A 26,399-nucleotide genomic window follows, 5' to 3' on the forward strand; every position below is an offset into this window, starting at 1 on the left:
GTGGTGGTATTATTGTTATTATTGTTCTTAGTAGTAGTCATAATAATAATAATAATAATAATACATTTATTTGAATAGCCCTTATCTGAACAAGGTTACAAGGTGCTTTACACAAAATAATCCATGGCAAAATGAAGAATGAATTATAATAAAAGGTATTTAGTTCAGTTCAATTTTAAGAGCCAAATCATAATATAATAAGGTCAAGACCTTAGATTTATATAGAGACCCAACAGTTCCCATAGGTCTAATAGTAGTGGTATTATTATTATTATTATTAGTAGGAGTGGTTTTATTTTGTATTATTAGTATTAGTAGGAGAGGTAGTAGTGGTAGTATTATTATTTTTATTATTAGTAGTAGTATTTATTTTAAGACAAACCGTACTCTAGAACATAAATCATTTGTTCAATTGGTTGATTGACAAATAAAAATGATTGATTCGTGTAAGTCTTTATTTTTTCAGGCAAAAATTGCCCAAAGAATAACTGGTGCAGCTTCTCACTTGTGAATGAATGACTGTCTTTGATGGTAAACTTACCAGTTTTTGATTTTTGACTGCTTTTATCATATGTTTAACCATCCAACAACCATCATCGACAACATCCCAGTCCCCTCCTATACTGTCTTCCCCCACCCTGTACCGCTCCTGCTCTCACCTCTCGCCCTACCCCCCTCCTCTCAGCTTACCTCCCTCCCATCCCATCCAGCCGCACTAAATGCCTTGTCCCCATAGGTTTTCAAGTTGGTACAGGGGACAGTGAGCAGACCTGTATCTCAGGACTGTAGGTTCCAGGATGGAGTATGAGGGTGGAGTTCGTCAGACCGGTACGGGGGACGGGATGGAGGGATTTATGGATAAGGAGGAGGATTTTTGTATGTGACATTGGAAGTTGTTATTTTAACCAAAGGATTACATTATACACATGACAGAAGACATCAAACTGCTACTGTTCTGGAAGTTTATTCTAACATAAGCATTACAGATATTTTACATCATAATATCTCTAAATATATTTAAATATAGTTTGTCTACTGTGTGGGTTTTAACAAAGGCACTCACCAATGTATGTAACATGGGTATCAAACAAGGAACAGTCATTAGATGGGTTTTTGTGCAAAGGTATGTGTCACAAACATGTACACACGCTGACGGACACAAAATATACCTCTGGAATATTCAACAATATACTCTCATATGTACTCAGGACAAAAACAAACAACTCATTCATGGGATTGTCATTTAGCAGCCTTAACCTTTTAACCTCAGCTCGCATCTCACAGTTCGTCAGGTCACTCAAGTTGTTTGGCAGCTTGAACATATGGAGTATAGAAATATTTACTACAACAGTTGTACTACACAGTCAGCTGAGCCTCTCCAAGGCTTGAAGAACACTGCTGTGGAATAGCCCCGTCTGCCCATTGCTCTCCTGAGTAACCAGAATCCGTCCGTCTGGTCGAGGTCTGTGGAGAAGGACGAGCTCTCCTTGGAGCAGACTGAATTCTGACTCTGTCTGGGCCAAATGCGTTATGGTTACTCTGTGTCTGAAGAAAAAAAATTATTATATTTCAGTTCATTCAATAAATAACAAAATTTCAAGTCTACTTCGTCTTTCTGATAATCAATCACTGCTTAATGTCACAGGCAAACACACCTGCTGGGGATAAACTGAGCTGATGCAGCTGACAGGGACTGTTGTGATGACATTGGTTTTTGTGGGTTAGAATTCAGGTCTGACATGGCCTTGTCAAGGCCCTTCCGGAGAACGGGAGCTTTTCCTTCCTTGAGAATGATCCCTGGTCCATCTCTTCCCAGGGTGAGCGATGGGGCCCAAACTTCTAATGGAGGGGGGCCCGACCGGGAGTTGGTGGGGACCTGATTGCCTGAGGACCAGGAGGAGGTTCGAGGCCTTGGAGCAGGGGAGTCTTCATCTGTGAGGAAGCGCACTGACTTTGCAGGCTAGAAACATAAATATTTACTGTCAGAATGTAAACATGTTTAACAGTGATCAAATAGAGAGTAAGAGTTCAAGACTGTATGCACAGAGATCAGCAGTATGACATTACCTTCTCTGTATTGTTCTTGTGCGAGTCAGGTCTGACTAAAATCGAGTGAGGCCCACTGGAGGGGTGTCTATCATACTGAGCTGTTGCCTCGTGTGAAGCGGTGAAGTCCCTGTCCTTCAGGACTCCAGCAGCAGAGGGCGCTGCTGGCTCAGTCATCCAGCCCATGGCTCTACCAGAGCTGGAGAGGATGCTGCTGTTTTTCTTCCTCTGCATGGCAGGTGAGTAGCCAGACGCTTGAACTTGTGCAAAGTGCTGTGAGTTGGACAGGACATTCAAAGTGGACATATTGGAGAAGTGGTTTGATCCTGAAAAAAAAACAAAAAAACATTAAAAAAGATATTCTCTAATAACCTAGTGACAGAATTAAGAAATCAAAAGACATGATGTTGTTTAACACTCACCTCTATGAGGGTTAAAGATACGCCTCACAGTGTCCCAACCTTGGGAGCGACCATAGAAGGACGGTTTTCCAGCGCCCGTGGATGACGTTGCATGCTGTGCTCCATTTGGCACAGATGGAACCTGTCCTGTTGAGTGTATTGCTCCATCAGTGTTCACCCTATCAAGAGCAAGGACCACAGCAGGATTCTTGGCAGCAGTCGGTTTCCTTCCAGCTACCGTGTTGTACTGTGAGGACGCAGTAGCTGCTTTGGTCTCCAGGAGTCTGGCTGACGTTCTGCAGGGAGAAAAATACAAATTGGAAAGTTTATTTGAACCAAGCACCAGCCTCTGTGATACAGTGATATATTTCATGGATAACTGTGTGCTGGTTGACATGTCATCTTGCCCACGTCAAATCACGGTCTGACTCTAAATGTCATTCAGCTCCCACCGTCTCTCACCTAAGCACAGGCGAGATGTAGTTGCTGGGCAAAATACCCACTTTGCCCGTCCTGAGTGATAACCCTCGCAGCCAGCCTTCTTTGAACTTTCCGTACACCCCCACCATCTCTCCTTTCCTCAGCTCCAGCTCCTCTGGCCGCCGTGGTTTGTAGGAGTACAGGACAGCACACCTGAGGGGGTCACACAGAAGAGTGTCTCCGTTAACTCTATAATGTATAATAAAACGTATTTTCATATTTAGCTGCCTTTTTCTGCATTATTTGAATGTTTATGTTCCTTTTTCCATGACCCCACATTATCATACAATTAATATGCAGTTTAAAACAGTGACTCACACACTGATGGAAAGCTGCTGCGTGGAGGAGTTTTTACTGTCAGCAGAGGCCGAGGACATCTGGGGGTTTAGCAGAGCCATAGAGATGGTGGGTGGAGTCTCACTGGTCATCTTCTTACTCTGTAATGGTATGGATTCAAAATCATCATCATATTTGCATGATACATGATGAACAATATGGAAACAAGAGTCATACAGCCACGCAGCTGGTATCATTCATTCTGTTAACAAACCAAAGTAGTGGAGTAATAAAGTTTTGAGGCTACAATCTTAACCCTTGGATTAATGTGTGATGATTTAACCAGTGTACAAAATTTCATGGAAATCCCTCCATCCATCCATGAACTAAATAGCTTATCCCTTGAGCGTCGCTGGGGGGCTGGAGCCAATCTCAGCGGTCGTTGGGGGAGAGGCGCGGTTCACCCTGGTCAAGGTTCCAGCTTGTTGCAGGTTCAACATACAGAGACAAACAACCTTTCTCGCTCCTATTCTCACCTATAGTCAATTTAGAGTCTCCAGTCAACCTAACTCCAACCTGCCTGTCTTTGGTCTGTGGGAGGAAGCCATAGTACCTGGAGGAAACCCTAACAGAAAAGACCCCTGCCGAACTGGGATCCGAACCTGGAAACTTCTTGAAATCCATGATATTCATCTAAAACCAAAATATGTTGCTGAAAATTTTATTTAGAGGACTCAAATTAGAGGAGAGGAGGTCACTAAAGTCCCTCATTCATCCTACGAATGTATGTGCAAAATTGAATTATAATCCACCAAGTAGATGCTGCAGTATTTCAGTCTCAGCCAAAGTGGTAGACAGACCAGAGAATGGTTAAATTCAGACTGCAGAAGCCTCATTTGAGATTAATTTAGGAAAATGCTCTTGCTAAGAACAAAGACCTGTGTTTTGTCCCCAATCCCTTCCACTCAATTTCACTGGCCATTGTGAATAGGAGCAAAAACAATTCAAAAAGGGGATGGGTGTACTGTTTCCAGATGGACTTGACAAAATGTGGGACCTATCCTCTATTATCTTCTTTCTCATTAACAAAACATTCCCCCAGTTTGGGGTTTTTATGATGGCAGTGGAGAGAACTGTCAAACTCGGTTAGATCTCTCGTCAAACCATTCACTCAACATTTACCACTGCTTCCTGGAATTATATGTATTCTCTCTGTTTATGATTTCAGGTTATTTTCTTTGAAATCACTCCTGAAATGCTGTTTAGAAATACATTGTCAGCCAGTAACAGTAAAAACATACATAAAAAAAACAAACGCACACAATAACCAACTTGATTTTCGCTAACACACTGTGACTGGCTTGAAGTCAGCAGGCTGTGAGTCAGGCCTGGTTCAGCCAGCGACAGCAGGGAGTGATACTGAGGTGTGTCTCACAGCGGTTCATGACACAGCATGAAGTTTTAATCCCCAACGACTTCATTACCTGAACTGAAGAGGGCTTTTTAGTGAGATCTCTAATTATTATTTACTCTTCTGACCAAACAAACCCACACACATAGGTGTTCTTATTGTCATCATTACAGAGAGGTGGAAATGTTTTATCTCCTCAGTGACGTCCACAGATGCTCGCTGCTATTTTCAGCACTATAGCACTCAACTGCTACTTAAAGTATTAATGCTGGCCTGTGGGCCTGGGGTTCCCTCTATAAACAGTGCTGTATATCCCATGGATCCCACCGCTCTCTCACCATTAAGCTGCACTGCATTCACACTGTAACTCAAGAGAAACACAAAGAGCCATAATTAGGATGCAGCCAACGCTGTAAGTCTCAGAGTCTCAGAGTCTCTTCTGTCAAAGGATGTGCTGTGAGGCAGAAGTAAAGAGGGATACAGTTGGGATGCATTTAGTATGTCCTGAAGACATTCCAGCTTCACGTCACACAGGGGAGTTGGATGGGTGAGTGTCAGGGGGTGTTCCAACACGATGGGCAAAGCAGGGAATTGCCCGCGGTCCACTCTGGATTTTCTGTATCACTTTTTTGAGGGAAAGGCGAAAAAGTATCTAACATCTATATGTGAACTTTGACCACTCACGGTTAATGTTTTATCAGCTCCAAAGATACAAAACTTCAGCTGTATCAGGCTGGAGATGGCCAGGCACCATCACCCTGTAGTGGCTGTGGCTGTATTTACATACAGTTACTCCACTATTGGTCATGCAGTGAATAAAGTGTTATTTGGCTTAAACTGTTGACATGTTCCTGCTGCAATAAATAATCTGCTTAACAGAATATTAATGTTGCTGCTAATGAGAGAACTCAACCAGCAACCTCACATAATCCTAAGGAAACCCCGAAGTGTTCAAAATCAAATAAATAAATCAGCCACGATGAAATAAACAACTACAAGAATAAATTCCCCGTAATATAATTATTCCCTGGGAAAATATATATATTGGGGAAAAAATCTGTATCTTGCAATGTTAAGGTACGGTCACAGATCTGCTTCCTGTGGCCACGCTGTAATTTGCCTCGCCACAGGAAGCGGATGTTTTATTCGCCCCCTCACTCTCACAGATTGGAAGTGGACAAAATGTTTACGTTCGCCACTGAAACATTCACGTATGTATGACCGTTAACTTAAAGAAAATGATATGAAAAATTCCTTGATCTGCCCTCAAAAATTGAATGGGTTCTTTCCTGCCCATGTCCCATCACCTTTAACGTTTTTGGGAATCTCCTCAGTGGTTTTTTGCATAATTCTGCTGACAAACAAATGGACAGGAGCAAATATATAACCTCAAAGGCTGAGATGATAAACTTAGTTTTTTTAGGATAACCAGTATTATTGCTGAGAGATGAACACAAAGTGAAAATGTGCCATGTGCATTAATAACCGACGTTAATGCTACACCCACACACCACACCCACACAACCCACCCACACACCCACACACACACACACACACACACACACACACACACACACACGACGTGTGGTCAGATTGCTGTTGGCTGGAGCTCTGCTGGAAATGACACAATACCAACCATCTCTATTGAATATCAGCACTAGGCTCACACTACAGGCCTGCACTGAATCATCCACACAAAGTCTGACAGTTTCTTTCAGATTAAATCCTGACTCACACAGCCCTCACGCTGACTTCAACAACAACCTCCTGAGATTAAGGCGGCTGTGGTTTTTAGAAATTGTTGTCTGATGAATATCAAGACCTCAGGGTGTGATTGGAAACTCCAGGTTGTGGCTCCTCAAGTTTGGAAGTCTTTCCTGTTTCAGTAAAGATTTGTGGACACCTTTGCTGCCATTGTAGAGCACTTTGTAATGTGGATTTCTGAAAAGTGCTCTATTAATAAAGTTCATTATTATCTGCTCAAATCCCACCTTTTTTATACTTCCAATCAATTAATCCACGAATTATATCAGCTCTATTATACAGTCAATTCCCAGGCTTCAATTGTTGATGGTTTAAAAATAAGCGTTATGTAAAAATGCTAACTGGTGCCCTAATGTACCAGTGAAACAACTCTCCTCTGTTGCATCTGAGGATGTTTACTTTTTGCTTTTGGCTCATTTCCATGCTAAGTTCTGCTCTTACATAAGCATGCCATTATTCACACTAATACGCATTATTTCATCCACAGTTGGTGGGAAGCTGCACCTCTCTTTAAAAACAGCCGAGCCAGAGGTGAGGGTTGATGGAACGCGACACTAAGAATAGAGCGCACGCTGCGTGGCTCTGGTCAGTGGAGAGCTCGAGCCCTATGCTTCTTAAAAAAGGGAAGTGCCCGGCTCATCTGCCTGATGTGAAAGTGAGTGTTACCTGCCTAGTGAAGAGGAAGGAGTTTGAAGGCAGGAGGGGGGGGGGGATGGGGGGGGGGGGGGGGGGGGAGAGAGAGAGAGAGAGAGAGAGAGAGAGAGAGAGAGAGAGAGAGAAAGAGAGAAAGAGAGAGAGAGAGAGGTCCGTTATGTAAGCAACTTCACCAGTGACTCATCATCGTCAGTATGAGAGAGATAAGCAGACACACTGAGGGACTCTCCAAGCCTCCCACTCCTTCTTCCTACTTCAGCTTTGCCTTTTCGCAGCTCACAAATGTTGCTTTTGTGTTTCTCCTCTCAGGTCTGCGCCATCTTTGTTTTCAACATTCCCTCTCACCTTTTCCTCTTCCCCTCTTATCTCTCCCATTTCCGTATTTTTCTCAGTCTCCTGTACCTCCCTTCCTGTCTAGGTTTTTCTCCAAACTGCAGTATAGGTTTAGCATGTTGACATTCTGAAATGTACTGTGCGACTGTGGGATAGAGCAGTGAAATCTGAAATGAAACATAACAGATGATTGTCTCAGAGGCGGGGCGCTTCGCAGCAGGTTACACTGTATTATTAAAGCTTTCATGTTGACACTGCACTCAGACACTCGCTGGCCATGATTTCACAGGACTCCCAGCTTTATTTATAAAAACTGTGATAGGAAATGAATTTATCAAGAACTTTAAACTTTAAAAAGTGACTAAATCAGTGAATTATCTTATAGCATTTTACACTGTGTTCTCTTACAGTTTTTCTATCATGTTGCTTTTCCATTGTCATGTTTAGCTGATTTGTCCTCCGCCACTAAACTCCTCTTGTCTTGCCTGATTTAGGGAAATAAAAAATAATGGACGAAATTGTCCCTTGGAGACTTTCATCATCCTTCCATCATCTTATCATGTGGTGCAGTCCTATCAAATATGCAGCAGGTTTCAAAGAGTGGATTCTTTATTTAGCAGACTGTCCTCAGGCCCGTACGTTTCTAAATTCTGATCAGAGAGAAAGTGTGTTCATGACTCTAGTGTTTACGTAATGATTCATTAAGAAGGTAGCGATGAGCTCGGTTTTTCCAGTGGTATCGTGCTTCCTAGAGGTTAATAGAAGTAATTTAAATGGTCCTCTGTGTTATACACTTGAACACTTGTCATTCTATTATAAATAAATGAGCTTTACTCTTTTCGTTAAAGTCTTTACCTTGTGTATTCTAAGAATACAAGTGCAGTGCCTGTTTAAACCTTCCTGTTTGGAATGGGCTGTTTGCTTGTCCTGTGTTGATGCTCCTGAGCTACTTTAGAATTATTCCTTATCATGAGTTAGTCCACCTCAAACTTGGCTCCAGGCTGAGGATAACAGCAGACATTAAGGCTGAAAACATGGTGTAAATGATCTTGACCTTGAATCTAAATGTCGGACACTTGGATTTTTTCTGTTGTTTTTTTACATTTGAATAATCAGTCACCATTTACTTAAATTGGATTGGATTTGGCTGCAATGCTGTTTACCTCCTAATCTCTTAAAGTGTTTTGTGGACTCCAACACTTCACCCACCCCTCCATCGTCATTGTGGTGAGTAGATAATGAGTGAATTTTCATTTTTGGGTGAACTATCTCTTTAATCTCATTCGTTTGTGATTGATAATTAAAATATATTTTTTTTCATACATTACATGTCTGCCATTTCAGAGGAGTGTTGAGCAAACAACACAATCTTCAGACCTTACAACTTTTCAAAAATAAAAGCCCTGTAATTCAGCTCGATATAAAGCATTGCAGCAACAAAACATGCTTTTACTTTGTAGACAATTTGCTAAAGGGGAAGTGAGCCTTAAATGTTGTTGCCATGATGGAAATTGTCATCCATGATGCCCGTTAATGTCCGTGTCAGTCCAACATGGTGAAATCAAAATAATCCGATTATCAAAATGATCTGGCAATGATTTGCCGCTAACAGTTGTCAACCACTGTTGTAGATTATCTGAGGACGTAGAAGAAGACACGTTCAACTCGGTCCGCAGATTGAATGCACACTGCCCTCTCCCCACTGACTGCTACAGATTGTGACTCGCCTGTTTATTCAGATTTTAACAATACTGAACATTTGCGTGTCTGAATCACACAAAACTCAGCACTGCACTTCCTCAGACAATTTACAATAATCATGCCAAGTGTGGAGCTGATTAGAGGAACGGTTCGTGAGATATGCGTTCCACAGACAGACAGAGACATAAAGACAGACAGACGTTTGTGGAATCAGTAGACAACAAGTTCACAGCTTCCTTCAACTCTCTACCCTTAAAAAAACTAACAAAAACAAATAATAGGCCAGGACACACACCCTGTGTTATTCATCTCTGAGGGAAAACCCTGGTTTATGTCCCAGGACTGATGATTAAGGACCTTTCAAAGTTTCAGTTCACTTAACTCCTGTCCTCACTCCTTTCATATCCAGCCCCTCTCCACATCTGTATTGTCTTAATGAGAGCCACCTACCATGTAACGACCAAAAACACAAGGGCGATGCTGCTCTTTCATTCATTCCTTAAGCTTAGTGTCATGGCTCCCTCCCTGTAACCCTGAGGACAACGTGACTCATACAAACATCTATTACCTCAGACAAAACCACTGTGCCTCTTGCTAACCACATGTCTTCTGTTAAATTAAATAACTGCAGACACAACAAAGCCCAACACGGTTCAGCTCAAAGGTTACGGAAGAGGAATCTAATAAAGATACAAATAAACGACTTTATCACATCAGTATAGAATGCATTGGGACGGATATGTTTGCATGTGACTCACGTGTAACAGGTGTCTGTGCGAGGGGTCAGAGTGGCGTCTTATTCGATGAGAGTTCACTCTGGAGGGGTGAGAGTGGCCCCGGGCAGCAGAGGGCACAGAGAGCTGGAGTGGCTGACCCTGACGGTTGAAGCCGTTGATGGTGCTGATGTTGGTCGTCTGGTATAAGTGGCTGCTGCCGGCCACGGGCTGTTTCCACTGGCTGGAGAGGGGCAAAGCATTGATGATGGGCGTCTTAGCTGGAACTTGAAGGACTCCGTAATGGCTGGTCCTGTTGGCTGCGTCAGTGGCCTTGTCTTTGCCCCCTTTACCAGAACGATAGTGAGAATCTGCTGAGTCACTCGCCCGCCGACTCTTTCCCTCTAGCTGTTTGGCAGCCACAGAGATTGGCTGAAAGAGATGAATTCATAAAGAGAAGCCACGGTGAAAATCGGGATAAATCCTAACACACAGAGAAGTCAATCCTCAGTCAAGAAAATCCTCTTCAACTCACTCCTACCGGTGCCTGTCAACCTCTGCTCCTGCTGAGCAGCCAAACGTCTGTCTAAACACACCCACTTATCACTACTCCACTCACCCCTACTACTTGTTGGGCAGACAGGCAGACAGCAGGATAAGTACCAGCCAATAAGCCAGGACGGGTTGACTGGTGCTGAGAGAGGAGCTGCACACACAGACAGGCATGGTGGGGTTAATGCTTTCACTCCCCACAGTGATGTGCTGTTATGCCACCCAAGCAGAGAAAGCATTACTGTCTTCACGCCTGACTGCACGACACGAGGAGAGGCGGGCTCGGGAAGGATAGAGGAGAGGAGGAAAGTAGAGGATGAAAGAATAGAGTACGGAGGAAGATAAAGATGAAGAGCATCACTGAGGCGGGGCTTTAGGAAAAGAAATGTTGTGAGCGGGATATGAAAGGAGGCATGAGAGGAGGATAGGACTAATGGGAGTGGGGGACATTTTAAGGGAAAACTACTGATGACAAGTGAGAGAAGTGAGCAAGAAGTGAATGAGGCAGCACATGTAGCCACTGTAGGAACAAATAGAGTTTTCCCCAGCATGTATGAAGTTAATTCCTGGAGGCAGAAAGTACAGAGGAAAACAAATGACAGCCAAGCGAGCAAAGCAAGCACTGCAGACCTGAGTAAGCCACATAGTCACAGACTAATGAGCAGCTGCAGACACAGCAGGGCTTCACAGATTAGCTCTCTGCCTCAGCACTTGGCAGCGCAAGAGTAACATTTAGGGCTGAATCAAAGATTTGAATGAAAACTAAGGTATTGCCCTGGCAGTGACCTGGAATTAATGACATCCAGCGACGACGTCTGTGGTTCAGTTCATTAAAAGAGCGACACCATCAAAGTGCAAAACAGCAAGTGTCAAACTTGATCACTCTGAGAAGGCCACAACCTGCACTCCAACTACAAAGGAAGGTTGTAAAAAAAAAAAATTTTCTCACCTCAGTAAACTGCTGAGGGCAAATTCCAACTTTGTCCCCGAGCTTGGCTTCAATCCAGTACTCATCCAGCCGTCTGATGACAGTAAGGATGTCGCCCTGTAAACCAGAAATAAGTAATGAACTCAACTTAGAGAAAGTTGTGAAAAGGTGAGAACAGGCAGAGAAACCATGGGGAGGAATAATAAGACAAAAGATGGCCAGGTGGTCATGACAGAGTGTCCTCGCCCTGGAGAGTGAGGAGCACTCAACTCGGAAAACTCTCCCTGTGTTTCTCCCTCCCTTTCTCTCCCAGCGCTCTATGTGTCTGCAGGCCCAGTCCTTTCTGCAGCCAGGCTCGCTCTAAAAAACCATCTGACCATCTGCATTTAAAAAAAGAAAAAGAGGCGAGCTCAAGTGTGCTTTAATGGAGAGCACACAAGTATTGAAGCCCTTATATAACTGCCTCAGAAATCCTTCAGGGTAAGTCAACCCACTGCAACAAAGATCTGAACCTCCGGCCCCGCAAGTCTCTCTTAACATTCAGAAGAACAAAAAAGCTATCACCACTATGTGTTAGTACAACTGGGAACTTTCTGTGCTACACAAAATCAGTTCACTGCAAGTTCATGTCCAAAAAAAAAACACACAATTTCTCTAATATTGGAGCAGGGAGAATATATGCTGATCTGATAAGGACATCTGATATTCAAAATATGTTTCTAATATAAGACGACTTCTATTAAAAACGACAAAATGTATCTTTCATTCATCCATAAAAAAAACTCCCGTGGACCAATGCTCTTTACATCACTCAAAATGTTATTAACCAGAGAAGATAATGATGTAGTAAAACTTTGCTTTAGGGACTAGGCTACACTCTGCAAGAACTTTTACTTTACTTACTTTTACTCAAATAGAAAAATGGACGTGGTTCTTTTACGTTTAGTTGACTACATTTTTGTCATTCATTTGCACGTTTACTAAAGTACAAATAAAGGCCAGTCTCTCAAACAAAACCAGACATACAAAGAGGTCACGTGTAACATTTGTCACAATGTGCTGATATTTTATAAACTTCTGATAAAATATTCAATAATAATAATAATAATAAGGATCTTCAATAATGACATGTACTATATTTCTTTTCTAAACACATAATCAAAATCATTTATGACATGATATTTCAGCACTAGCAGCGATCCTAAATGCTAGCTAAGGTTTCTGCAGGAAACTGGTAGTTAGCCATGCACTCATATCCTGCTGCATCGACATCGTTAGTAGATGAAGTCAACAGCAACACTTATTTTACTAATCCTTGAAGGCCTGTGTAGTAGCTGCGTATTCATTTTTATTCTTCTCTATCTAAGAGTTGGAAGCAGTTGCTAGTAATTTAAAAAGATCAAGTGTTTCCTGTTACATTAAGTCTACAGTTTGAGAGTCAGACCTTGAAGAAGCTGAGACAATATTTACTGTCCTCCAGGTTCATTTCTTCTGGATTAAAGTTGTACAGCGCCCTGCAGAGAACCAGTGGCTGGGGGTGCTGCTGGAGGGGCTGCAGCTGAGGCACCAGGGTGACGGCCTGCTGTGCGCTGGCAGTCACAGACAAACCGCTGCCGTCTCCAGCGTTTCCTTGGTGCCACTTTTCATCCGCTTTGTGTTTCGGGGTGATACCGTTGCCAGGCGCCAGGGCCGGCTTTCCTGATCCGTCATCACGCAGGTTTCGCGTGGAAGCTCTGAAAGCAAGCTGGGAACAGACAAAAAGAAAAAACACACGTCAGCTATACTGCAAGATGAAGTTATTTGACTAAAATCATATTTCTGAAGATGGTGAGATCGTTCACTTTATGGATTATGGGATGTAAAGGCCCTCTAGGCTGCACTCCCTTTTGAAGAACACGAGAATTGTCTTGTCAAAATTTGACAGTGAGTGAAACACTGCTATTTATTATGTCCTTTTACTTCAACTGTGCCAAACTGTGACCAGGTTCTGTGCAGAGGTGACTGGTGAACAAGAGAGAGGACAGGTATATAAATCTGTAATAAGCTCTGGAAAAAACGTGTTACAGGTTTCACTCAGGATGAGAGACAGTTTGAAAAAACCTCTGCATCTTTTTCATGTTCTGATCTGGATATGCAGATAATAAGAAACGTGCTTTTACCCCTAAGAGGATTTATAGTTTTGACTATAGTACTATACTGTGGCGTAACTTTGATAAAAGGGACGATGGAAGGAGGTGGGTTGCATTTTTGCCCAAATGCAGCCAGGTCTTACGAAATTTTCCCAGATTACCAACCCTAGCTTTAACCCGAAATATAGTTTTTTCAAAGATTATACAGCATTTTAATAATCTGAAATATTGTTGTACAGTTTACAATCCATAAATTGGTTTCACCGAATAAGACAAATGGAAAATCATTGTTAATTTAAAGAATTTGCTTCATTTAAATAATCTCATTGCGAGTCTAATTTATTGTCCATATCAACAATAACACACCTTTCCCTGTCACTGTCAGGCTAAGCTCATATTTCATCTCCTCAGAGTTCATTATTTTACATATCTCTATGTTAGAGGTAATTTAAAGATGAACACAGTAAAATTAACAGTTTTGGTGAAGCTGGAACAAATCACACCACGTCATGTTTGAGCTGCGCGTTTCTGAATTTCGCATGGGAAAATGCCAGAATCATCACAGACTCTGTTTTCAGATTTTTGAACTGTGACTGAACTCGAGCTGCACATTTCAAATAAACTCTTGAACGCTCTGAGCAGTTTATACGAAGACACACTGAGAAGGCAGCTCTCTGTGTTTCTCGTCACATGGGAGAATAAAACATTCGAACCAAATGATCGCTGCGTAACGGCCGACTGACTGCGAGGTATCCTTAGAGTTTAAATCAGGTCACAGGGTGATAAGTTTAAAACCACAACCTTCAACAAAAATCTGTCTTTAAAGTTAACAGAAATAATAATGAGACATTTATCGTGATAGTTATTGCTATCGAGTGATGTGGTGGTTGCTGGTTGTCAGTGAGGAGGAGAGGAGGGGGTGGGGTTCCCTTTATCATCTATGATGTCAGAAGTAAATCGTCCTCCGTCTGAAGTACGTCTGTAAAAATAATGACGCGCACTCCTCCTGGAGGTTTGAGGGAAGCTCATCACTTTAGGCTCACTTCACCAGAGGAAACATTTTGATACCTTCCAGCTTCATTCGTGAGTGAAGCTGAACACTTATTAAGAAAAAGAATACTTAAGTTAGGTGAATACACTGGGGTGAGAAAACAATTCAACAGGTCATAGATGAGATATATAAGCCTTATTCCACAAAGTGCATAACTAATGGGAGATGATAAATATTAAATGGTCTGTCTAGTCACTCAAAGCGCTTCCCAGTACAGTTTTTTGCTATTCACCCATTCATACATATATTTATACAGTGCATTCATAACACAACACATCACTCACACAGTGTTGGCACAACCGTCAGGTACTATTTGGGGTTCAGTATCTTCCGCATGCCGAACGGGGGACACTGAAATTGTAAACAGGCTTTTATCTCACGACTGAATGAAACCAATTAATTTTTGTGGAGAGAAAATCCTCACAGTCACTGTTGATTTTTGATGATGTTCTTAAATGTTTTTTTAACAGTGAAGTCTTTAATAATCTTACAGTTATCAATACATTTCAAAATAACATCTCAGTTTTGAAAGGAAGAACCAGATTTAGAGGAATAATCATATACTGATGATAGACGGCACCCAAACTGGACTTATTACAGATATGCAGATGATTGGGTCGGGGTCTTGCACTGACCTCACTGTGGCCTTGCATCTCTCTGTGTTGACCCTCCGGCTGCTGCTGACCCTCCCTCGGTGCAGAGCCGCCCCTGAACAAGGGCAATGCATAGCGGCCAGTCTGTCTGCCGTTGGGCCCCGTGGAGCCTTGGAGCCCCTCCAGGAGCCGCACGAGCAGGAGGTTCGCAGGGAGCTCCTCCACCGTCCTGGCCGGGACAGGGGCACCGCACTCTGGGCAGAGCAGCTGGGAGTGGGCCACCTCGTACCTCTGCAGGCAGGGGGCACAGAACGTGTGCTGGCAGGGCAGGACCTTGGCTGACACATCCAGCCGCTCCAGACACAGAGGACACTCCAGCAGTGTCATCAGAGCCAGCTCCTCCATTTTATATGGGGCCACCTCTGTTAGAGACAAGGGCCTCTGCTGGTACATATGAGACACTGTCCTCCACCATACTGGGAGAGAAGAGAGAGAAAGGCTCAGATGTTACTGTTTGTTATTTCACAGTGAAGGTGTTTCAGCATGGCTGACTGCAGCAGCCAGGCTTCACGCAGACAAGTCAGTCAACGCTACACGCTGCTGTTGAGGCTACAGGTGTCTCACCTGCGCGGCCAGGTGAGACTGACACTAACAGGAAATGTCCACGGAAGACGAAACATGGCCACTTTTTCTTTCTCAATGACACAGAGCACTCCGACATGTCGTACTCACACGTGTATCCGCGGTCAGCTCCACTCAATTCACACTAACTCCGGTCAGGAAACGACTGAAGTCTTCGGCTCTGTCGCGATGACGCAGCGTCCTGGGCAGCGGACGGGACGACGCGCTGCTGGCGTTTGTTTTCCTCCGGTGACACCTCTCAGCTGCACCGTCCACATTTCAGTGACGACATGAAACCGACCAGTGGGAATCAAGCTTTAGACAAACAGGTGAAACTCCGTGTGTCTGAGCCGCAGCCGAACTCAGTCATTAGGAACTGTATCAGATTTCACTGCCCAACACACTTTAACCCTTCATCAGCTGTGTGTGTGAGAGTGCGCGCTCGCGGGCGTGTGTGTGCATATATATGACTCTTATTTTTATATATATATATATACGTATGTGTATGTGTCTATATGTATGTATAAATTATATATATATATTTATATTTATATTTATATGAGTGTGTGTGTGTGTGTGTGTGTGTACCTGTACTTTTACCTTTGTGAGGACCATTTTAAACATAGACATTTTGACCAGTCCTCATTTTTTCAATGGACTGTTTGAGGTTTAAGACTTGGTTCTAAGGTTAGTGTTAGAATCAGGGTTAGAATCAGGGTAAGAATCAGGGTAAGAATCCGGGTTAGAATCCAGGTTAGGGTTAGGCATTTAGTTTTAATGGTTAAGGTTAGGGTAAGGGGCAGGGGAATGCATTATGCCAATGAGTGTCCTCACTATGATAGAAGAAAAAGAATGTGTGTGTGTGTGTGTATACAGTAAATATATGCATGTTTTTATATAAAAGTGTGTATGTACATGTTGTATATATATAAAATAAGAAATACTATTTTAAAGTACATTAAAAAAGACCTTAAGTCTTTAAAAACCTTTACCTTTCAAAGTAAAGCCTTTATTAAAGGTTATATCTGCTGTTAATGTTTGATTGTGACGTGTATGTTATATTTCAAAGCGTGATTGTAATGTGTACTTCAAATGTATTGTTTTGTGCTTTTATCTGCTTTCAGTTTTTTTGTAATCCCATGTAAACTGTCTCTGGGCACTGTTAAAAGCACTGTACAAATAAAATGTAGTTTTATTGTATTTATTGTGTCGTTTTTTTCAATTAAATTCTGATTCCTGGTTTACTTTTTTAGGTTTTCAGTACTATTTTGCATCACATTAAACACATCAAATATAAAAGAGATGCTTAATCCAGTCTAATAGTGGTGTAGGACAGTCATACGCTTATTTCATATTAGCTCTCTCCATGCATATACAGCAGCGTGACGTGACATGGTCTCCCTCTGCTGGTGCATTCACTGACCAGCTCTGCAGCTTTTCTCTACGTCAGTCCTACCGGAAACCTCCACATGAAAGGAAACCAGACAAACCTGAACTCTACCAGAAACCCCCTATCCTCCATCACTGTGTATGTATCAGCCTTTACCACACACACAAACCAGTCACAAATCATAATCCACACTTTTATCCAGTTGTGTTATTGTTCTGTGGAGTTTATTTGCACAGTCTAAACCCCAGATTCCCCTTCTTGCATCACAGGACTAAATCATTTATCCATATTGGCTACGCACTGAAAGTTCAGGACATTCGTTTGAATTTTTTAAACAAGCATGAATCTTTCATGTCTTTCTTCGCATCAGCAGAACTCGGGGAATTCTAAAAATGTGCATATGGCTTTTACAGGGCGAGTGAGAGCAACAGGAAAAAAAAGGAAAGAGAGGGAGAGAGAGATTATCCATGATTTATTTACATGTTCATCTCAATCTGGATACAGGCCCTTCCTCTCAAGCCTCTCACAGTTGAATGGCTCTGGCAGAGTAAAGAGGGGCCTAAACAGGACTTGATAGTTTTTTTTTATCTGGGTAGAAACTTAACAGCTTGATGAATCAGGGCCCCCCCCCCCCCTCTGCGAGCGATGGATCTTCTGTCATCCAATCTAAGACACACGCAGAGGAGGGAGTGCAGCTGTTTTGCTGCTCAGGGGAGGTCTAGTTGCTTATCAGCGTCGCACAGCCCCGACGGTCAGTGCAGCCTCCACCGAGGAGCCTTGGATGTCGTGGGACGAGGGACCGTGTTTGATGGTTCTGATGTATAGTCTATCTGATGGAGAGGGAAGGGTCTCCCTGGGGATCGCTCTGAGCTCAGTGGGCTGTCTCTCAGAATATCATAGCTTGTCACAAGTTGCTGGATAAGGAGGAGTGCCTTCTTCTCCCGCTTTCATGTTTTATTTAAAATGCTGTCTTGCTCAGAGAGTGCTGCTAACTCATTGAATGTGATCTGTCTCAGCATTGCCTTTTCCCCTCATATTGCTCTTCCCCAGGTCTCACCCCCCCCCCGCTCTGTTTGGGCCTGGGTTTGATCCTGTGGCATATGTGTTGCAGCAGTTTCATTTGAACAAGGTGTCGGTCCAAACGCATAATCCTTGTGCAGCAGTTTGATGAGGATTAACCACAAATCGAACAGCACTTTAGTTGAACCAGAGCGACATAATTAACTTCTCTCTTACACCGAGAAATAATCCGCCACCCGAAACGTTAGCCTGTGTCACAGTAGCAGCAGTTCCCTGGTGCTCATTAGGTGAATCATTTGGGTTGTTTCTCTTTCTTTCTTGAGACACGTACTGACTGGCCTCAATAAAAGACTTTCTTTTAAAAGCTTTCCCTCACAAAGACAATGTGAGGTGAGGCAGCGGGGGGAAAGATAGTACACAAGTGAAACTGGATCAACCGGTACATCTGCAGGTATTCTTGCTTCACGTGCGCTTGTGTATACACAGACACCTCCGGCTGTTCATGCAGGGGAGGCGTCCACTCCCATTGTCTGACAAAGTCCTGCAAACAGCAGAGAGATGCATTAACGGCCTGCAGTGCTGTGTCACTCTGTGTCATCTGATGCACTCATGACTGCCTGAAAGCCTGCGAATGCAATTTTAGGACAAAATGATGAATGCACAGCAGCAGGCAGCTCTCCACTACATGCTTTTGTTTTCTTTCTTACATCCATCCATGAAGAAACTTTTTGATTCTTCCACCCACAGTTTGTTCTGCCAGGCCCTCCTCTGCCAGCAGATTGAATCCTATAAATATTTCACATTTGATAAATAAATGAAACAACCTCTTTTCTTACTTCTGCGTAGCGCGCTAACTTGCTCCACTACCTACGCAGGAGCTTATTATTGCTGCCCTGACCTTGTTTCGCCCCAAATGAGGTTTGGCTCAGGGATGTTTTCATTTGTTTTTGAATATGCATCTAACCCGTCCATTTAGCTGCTAATGACAGACATGGTTTTAAATATAGTTGGTGCTCCTGCTCAGTTTGGAGCCATTACTGGGGTAGATTTTTAGATTTCTTCATGAATCGCATGAATTAATTATTTCTGTAACAATAAATATACCATTTTCCCAGCAGCCTTTGAGAGAACATTCAGACATTTCTGCCTTTCTAGAAGATACCAGTGTGACATGTCAGCCCATCACGTCATCACAGACCTCCTCTGACTGCTCTCTCAGCCTGTTGGGTCCCTTCATACATTACTCACACAGGACTATAGGCTATGTGCAGCTGTTTTACTTGAATCCGGCTGCAGGGCTGTGTGCATCAGTAGCACGCTGGGTCATGTGACTTTACGCTTTACCTTTGCGTTAAAAAAACAACCTGAGGGAAGTGGACAGAGTTGAGCCAATCACAACGGCAACACCTGGGCCAGGGTAAAGTTGAAGCTCTCTTATTGTATGGACTTTCTTTTTTGCCTGCAAGAAGTCTTTTGGTGTGCAAATGCTCCGGCAGCTGCTGGAGATGTGCACGAGTGAAACTAAAAATAGGTCGTGCACACCTCTGAGCCAGCTGCGTCTATACTCTGCCTTTGGGACTGCCTGTGCGTCTCCCCTCACTCTGCTCTCAGTCCTCTTGCTCTCCTTCTCCTCTCAGAGTAGCTCTCTCTCTCTCTTTTTCTACTTGCCTGAATCCCTGGCTCAGGCATCGTGTGTCCAGTTAGTCCTGTGCTGGCATGAAAGACCTGAAACAGAACACCGCTCCTCCTCGCCATGCATGGTACGGTCTATTCTCTAGCCTGATGGGAAACTAGAACACTGGCTCACCACAGAGAATTTGAAGTCTCTGTTCCAGGAGTCTTGGATCCAATTTTTTGAGAAGCACACAGAATTGTTATATCCATCCCAAATAAAGAAAATCTGGTGGGTAAAAAAAAAAGATATCGATATTAGCAAATGTCTGTTTGAAATGCATGCGAGAAAAATGCCAGACATTTCTGTGCTGTTTGGCGGGACATCAAGCAGGAAGCTCGGAGCAGTTGGAGCTGCATCTTTGTGCTAATTATAAAATAACTTTCCATCAGCGGATAAACTTCTCATCTGAGATCTGACAATGATCAATTTGGCATTTTCCAGTGTAAAAGACAAATGCCTGCAATACTCAACATTAAAAAAAAAAAATTGTTCACAACTCCATGAAAAGTCCAAAACCAATGAAGTGACTGAATAACAAGTGGAGCCTGAGGTTTAGCGACACTGTTTCCAAAAGCTGCCACAACATTCAGCTGCAGTCACGTGTCCCATCCAACCACATCACCAGACGAGAGCAGCAAACATTGCACAATTTTCTGCCAGCTCTGCATTATATTTAATGTCAACCCTTGTCAATTCTTGCTTTCTGCTGCAGCTATTTCCATCATTGATTAATCTGCCAATGATTTTCTTGTCAATTCAGTTAGTTGTCGAAAATAGATGTCTTTAAATGTTTTCTTTTGTCCACCCAATAGTCCAAGACCCAAATATATTCCATTTATAATAATACATGACAGAGAAAATAAAGAAATTCTAAAATCTGAGAATCTAGAACTAGACAATATTTTGTATTTCTAAACCATTTGTGCTTGAACAATGATTGAAATTCTTCATTTGTTGTCCGAATTGTTGGCGATCGTTTTAACTGTTGATTACTCAACTAACTGGAATCACACTTAGTGGAGAGCATACCTCCGCCAAGGTCCAACAATCACCTTAAATTCAATCAGGCGGCACCAAATTTCACACACGCGTAGAGTTTTCATCAGAGTCTATGAATTATTCCCTGGGAAAATGGTGATAATGCAAAAAAAATGCCCCATCTCTAAATTTTATAGAAAGTAATGGAAGAATTCCTGGATCCGCACCAAAATCTGATGGGTTCTGCCTTGATCCATTCCGCACCCTTTCACAATGTTCCATGGAAATCCATTCAGTTGTTTTTTGTGAATAATAACTTACAATCAAACATACAAAGCAACAAACAAACGTTACAGGAAGGTTGTAGTTATAGTAAATTATAGTAAATTCTGACTATGACACATAGTGAAGTTCAGGGGAAAATCTGGGTTATGATGAATAAAATTGGGACTCTGAAACACACAGTAATGTTTTTAAACTGTACACAGATGTTTTAATAAGTGGCTAAACTGAAAAAAATAATTGGAAACCATACTTTTACGAGCCATTTTTGAAGATTAATGTGGGAACAAAGGGCTTTGGGCTGAGGGCCACCGTCTCAAAGTACTGAGAGTTGGATTAGCACATCCCTGCTCTGCTCTTTTCATGGGATTTGTTGACAATAAGAAAAGTTTGAAATAATGTCAGCATTATTCTTTTTGAGAGAGCATCTTACCAAGTGGCTTTTGTGTTTTTTTTTATTTTTACAAAGCATCAATTCAAAGGTGAAGCAGCATTACAGACAGAGATTTAGCATTTTTTCATGACGAGCAGAGCGAGCAGGCCTGTTTGCACGTACGCTAGACGGCCTCTTTTGTCCCTCGGGACTCTGTGAACAGGAAAATTGTCTTTCGCAAAGTAAACACACTAACACGATTATTGTGGCCTGCTGCATGTGTGCGGCTGATGAAAAGTGATTCACATGTGAAATGACTGGCTGGGTTTCTTTCACTCTTTTCCTGTGGAACAAACTCTCTCAATCACACACCCTTTGATGTGCTTTTGTGTCTAATTTCCATTCAGCCGGCAGACACGCATGTTGCACACTGTTTGCTTGCTATCAATTCTTGAGAAAGACTCTGAGCTTTCAAAACAGGGTGGAGCGGCCTTTGTCTTTTCTTTTTCTTTCTGCCTCATCGTTATTCATGCAAATCCATCAGATACAAACATCTGTGATGCAGCGCTCCCATTAGATTCTTTTTCAGATAACTACCTGGTGGGCCACTCTACAATGAATAATTTGGAAAGTAAGCTTGTGTATATGTGAAAATGTATGGGGAAATATTTAAATACAAGTCCATTTTCCTATTGTTGGATAAGTGGTGGATTTTGTCATGGCAGTGAAGAAAAGTGTGTCAGAAGCGATTAAGGTGACGATGAATGCCATCTAGAGGCCAGATCATGACTCCTGTTAAACCGTGGAAATAATCTGTGTGGTGCACAAAACCGAGAAATGTCACCAGTCCCTCAGAGGGGTTTATGCATTTGCTCAAGGCTCTCTCTCTCTCTCTCTCTCTCTCTCTCTCTCTCTCTCTCTCTCTCTCTCTCTCTCTCTCTCACACACACACACACACACTAATACGGCTTTGTCATTCTCACTTTCTGTCACGAATTGAGTGTTTTCGCAAAAAACATGCAGGCTGCCATTAGTCTGAAACATATATTGTTAAACATCTGCATGTATCATTTTCTTAAAGAATAACAGATCACGACCATGTAGAGAGCAGGGTGGTCTCCATCCCGTGTGTAAATCTCATCGGCCTTTCCTCGAGAAGCTATGATCCAGCTCGGCCAGGTCTTTATTCTACTTAAAGTAAGTCACACTGCAGACCTGTCCCTGATCCATGACGGACACACACACAGACACACACACACACACACACACACACACACACACACACACACACACACACACACACACACACACACACACACACACACACACACACACACACACACACACACACATGTTCAGGATCACCCGTCCACTTTCACCTTGGCGTCACTTTTTGTGCCGGACCTCTTCCAGCTTAAATAAAACCACTCTCCAGATGTTGATATTTCACCCAGATGAACGAGTCTTAAAACAAATAATGGACGGAGCTGTAGCACAGATTTAATCAGTGTCACGGCTGAGGCTAAGCTTTGGTTCAGCTGTGTAAGAAGATTGTACATTAAAACCACATAAGTAAGCTTTGTCATTGTCGACTGTGATAGAGGTTGACTAATTAACAGCGGTCTAATTTGGAAATCAGTCACTCTTTGGTTTTAGAAAACAGTCTGTGATTTAATACCACAATCACAATCGAAACCCAATCACCCGGGCTTTCAGGGTGCGCAGGATTATTTCTGAGTCTGTTGCCATGGCGATGAAGTCCATCCCATCGTAGCGTTTCCCCAGTGTAGTGAAGGATTAGATGTGATGTCAGACATCTGTGTCAAATCCTTCTCCAGCTCATTTCAGCCGTTTGTCATGTTCTTGGATGACAGATGACTCGCTGACACTTGCAGACGAGGTGAATGCGCTGCAGTTCCATGAATAACTTTCCAACTCTTGTTTATGCCCCACTTCCTTTTTTCGCCATCGCTTGCCTTCGCAGCTTCCTGTCCCCCTACCGCCTGAGGTAATATGGTCTTTGAGGTAAATACCATTTATTTTGTAGCTTTCCTATGATGGCTGAATAATGGCTTGAAGTACGTGGCTAAATGAGAGTGTGAGGCTGGGGATGGGAGTAATCTCGCCTCTCTCCCTGAGCGGTGACACCGGCCAATAGAGATTAATGAGAGTGCAGGGGTCTTAAGACTTTCAGTGCAACGAGAGAAACAGCATCTGCTTGGGTTTGTGTTGTTTACACTTTCACCCCATCCAACAGCCATTTACTGGCCCTGTACTGTTGCTCTATAGTGAAACGAGGTTTCAGCAGACGACACAAACGCAGGCACTGCGGCTTGATAAGTGAGGGATAATTTACTTGGAAAAAAACAAAACAGTCTTACGTGAAACGAAACAAAACCTACAGTGGCAGATAATAAGCAAGGAAACCAAAGGTCAACACTTAAACGAGGATATGCAACTCAAGCATTGGACGTCTTGTCGCTGGCTGGAGCCATTTCCTCTTTGAAAAATGGTTTGTCACTGAAACGCAATGAATCCTGGGATAAGTCGGGCAGTGAAGGATCCACCCATTGGAGCCCTCATTTCTCGGGGATAGAAGGACACATTTGAAGAAGCCTTGGAAATGGGACTAACCCGTATCCTAATCCAGTTACCACCATAGATTGGATTAATTCTTTGGGATACACTACTGGAACTTAAGTAAAAGACTACCAGTCATTGTCTGGTAACCATGATGTAGAACCTGAACCCTGAACCTGGACTGGGCTCTCCATCCAATAGCCGTTGGCAGACCAACAGAGCCTCCCACAGAACCATGGTGCTAGCGTTGTCCATAGACCATTTCCTTTCACGGGCCCCATTTTTAACATCTGCATTGTTTCATTATTGTCCAAGTTTATTTGTGTAATTGATTTGGGGAGATAAAACTGACGTGTGAACCTAAGTGCTTTATTTCTGCTCACTGCTGAAAACACTAGAATATTAATGTGTGATGTATATTTCTGTGTATTTCATATTTTCGGGCCTGATATTCATATAAATAATGTGTGCAGTTATGTTTAGTGCAGTGCTGGTAATCACAGAGCGATTGTAGCAGGTCAGTAGATGGGGAGGCAACATGCCCACCATCTGTGTGCAACATTTAATCTCTGGAGGGATTAATCTGGAACTCTATGGAGGGGTTCTTACATGCAAAACACTCTCGGCTTTGTGAAAACACTGCGCTGTGATATAAAAAAAATCATCCTGCAGATGAAGATAAGAATGCTGTTCAATGAATTTAGCTATAATAATGCATTTGGCAGTAATATGGGGCGTCTGTTGTGCAGTACTGGAAACCCCGTAATTTAAAAGCAACAGATTACCTCTGGTAATAGATTGGATTACATTCAAAGAATTGTGACAGACTGGGAGCAAATTCTCCTCACTCTCGGCTGCTGCAGGTTTGTGTGCCACTTCACCGGCCGCGGTGAATGATTCGCTCCAACTGAACATCATTTCAATTCCACAAAGTTTGCAATTCCGTGTGAAAAGACCGATCCAGCAACAATAACTTTTTTTTGTTCTATCAGTGAGTTTAAGCGCACATCACACAAGTCGTGTGGAGGATTTGTTTTAATTAAACCCGAACCCCCTCTATCGCCTCGCAGTCAAATTGAACGCTCAAATCTGATACTAAGATTATTTTCCTTGTACAGTAATAGCTCCGTAATGAATTCAGAGCTGGCTTTGTCCCTGGGCTCTCGTTAAAAGGCATGAAAGAAATTAACAGCCAACAGAGTCTTTATCTCGCTCATGCACTAATAAGAATTACACGTAAGGAAAAGTGCTGTGAAGCTATTTGAAGATGTTTTATAGAGCAATGACACCTCAAGGTATGGTTGGGGCACGCCATGCTAATTGAACAGCACAGGGAAATGCTGGGAGGAATTTAGACCAAGTTCCCTGCTGATTATTTAATAGGCCGACACATTGGCTGAGTGCAGCACATTTTGACTGTACAAAATCTGGCTCGACGGAAAAGTGAACTCTTCTGTCGTGGCTCCAGCGTGCTGACATGCTGACACGCTTCATATTAAAATGCAAAGTATAAGAGGGGCCTGTCATAATTTCAGGCTGGCTGTATACAGAAGGTGAGTAAGTCCTTGTCCATTCTCCCATAACATCATAACTGTTTACCTGACCTGCCGTAGTCATTGTGTGATTATTTTCCAGATTTATGACACAGTGTCCCACAGAGTTTTATCCCCTGTAATATACTCCGTGCTCTTCCTGTGATTTATAATAGCCGCTGCCCCGCACGGCAGCACAAACCATTGTGTGCTCCTTCACGCTGTGGTGTAGCCGTGCTGATCAGTAGCCCTTGGAGGTGATTTATGAGCAATGGGATTTCCGGTCAGAACAGCTTAATTGAGCCTGTACATGCTCCAGAGCAGACCTTGAGAAAGGGATAAGGTAATGAGGGGAAAAATGACGAGGTGAAGACACTTTGGCTTTAAATCAGTCTCCTTACAGCTGAAAGGTTCAACAAAAATGAAACAACTACAGAGTCATGTACTCCTACACAAATGATATGGAGCTTCAAGTACACTTAACTGACCTCATAACTAGGCAGCGGAGTGGCTTCTCTCTTACATCCTCATTTTTCTCTCTTTCTTTACCACTGGTGGACTCAGGGGGAGCCCAGGTGAGCATTGGTATGCAAGTACCTGGCTCGCTCTCCCCCACTCTCCTCCTCCCGTGGCTCAGGAGTCCTGGATATTTTGTCTCATTAGAAGCTTTGCACCTGGATTCAGAACCTTGTTTTTGTGCAGTGCATGTAGGAGGCTGCATGGATCCCAGGAGGAAGCTGGAAGAATTATCAGAGAATATATGAAGCTGCACATGTAACTGAGATAGCTAAGTGTATCGCTGACAGTGGTTGTCTGAGGAGGTGAGTGATCGTGAGTATGTAGTTGTACCTGACTGGCTGGCGCCAGAGCAGCGAGCTGAGGGAGGAGATTGGGCGCCAAAGAAGTGCAAAAGCAC

General features: G+C 42.9%; 1 protein-coding gene and 1 long non-coding RNA gene across 5 annotated transcripts; one reads left to right on the forward strand and one right to left on the reverse strand.

Moving 5' to 3' along the window:
* Nucleotides 1-945: 945 nt before the first annotated feature.
* Nucleotides 946-16,065, reverse strand: sh3rf2 (SH3 domain containing ring finger 2). Of its 4 annotated transcripts, none has more exons than XM_034598042.1 (12): nt 15,765-16,065; nt 15,075-15,508; nt 12,704-13,003; nt 11,281-11,376; nt 10,399-10,485; nt 9,825-10,211; nt 3,246-3,364; nt 2,910-3,080; nt 2,469-2,743; nt 2,068-2,372; nt 1,656-1,960; nt 946-1,510 (listed from the first exon to the last, which is right to left on the reverse strand). In XM_034598042.1, exons 2-12 carry the CDS (start codon nt 15,483-15,485, stop codon nt 1,357-1,359), a joined length of 2,610 nt encoding a protein of 869 aa, XP_034453933.1. In that variant the 5' UTR covers nt 15,486-15,508; nt 15,765-16,065; the 3' UTR covers nt 946-1,356. The 4 variants fall into 4 exon arrangements, with proteins under 4 accessions (XP_034453933.1, XP_034453932.1, XP_034453934.1 ...); XM_034598041.1 differs by having other exon boundaries at nt 946-1,545; nt 15,765-16,064; XM_034598043.1 differs by lacking the exon at nt 10,399-10,485 and having other exon boundaries at nt 946-1,545; nt 15,765-16,063.
* LOC117769250 lies at nt 5,060-26,058 on the forward strand. The gene is made up of 3 exons (XR_004615180.1): nt 5,060-5,299; nt 12,690-12,696; nt 26,048-26,058. It is a non-coding gene; the product is annotated as an uncharacterized LOC117769250 (long non-coding RNA).
* The last annotated feature ends 341 nt before the right edge of the window (nt 26,059-26,399 follow it).

The sequence above is a fragment of the Hippoglossus hippoglossus genome, chromosome 10 (genome assembly GCF_009819705.1).
Source record: "Hippoglossus hippoglossus isolate fHipHip1 chromosome 10, fHipHip1.pri, whole genome shotgun sequence".
Taxonomy (NCBI): Eukaryota; Metazoa; Chordata; class Actinopteri; order Pleuronectiformes; family Pleuronectidae; genus Hippoglossus; species Hippoglossus hippoglossus.

Excerpts from the sequence above, each read along its gene's own strand:
- sh3rf2 (XM_034598041.1), bottom strand. The coding sequence starts at position 15,485 with ATGTACCAGCAGAGGCCCTTGTCTCTAACAGAGGTGGCCCCATATAAA. Across the intron at positions 10,212-10,398 it reads CTGCCCAACAAGTAGTAGGG|CCAATCTCTGTGGCTGCCAA; the intron begins GTGAGTGGAGTA and ends CATCTCTTTCAG. Across the intron at positions 2,373-2,468 it reads TATCTTTAACCCTCATAGAG|GATCAAACCACTTCTCCAAT; the intron begins GTGAGTGTTAAA and ends TTTTTTTTTCAG.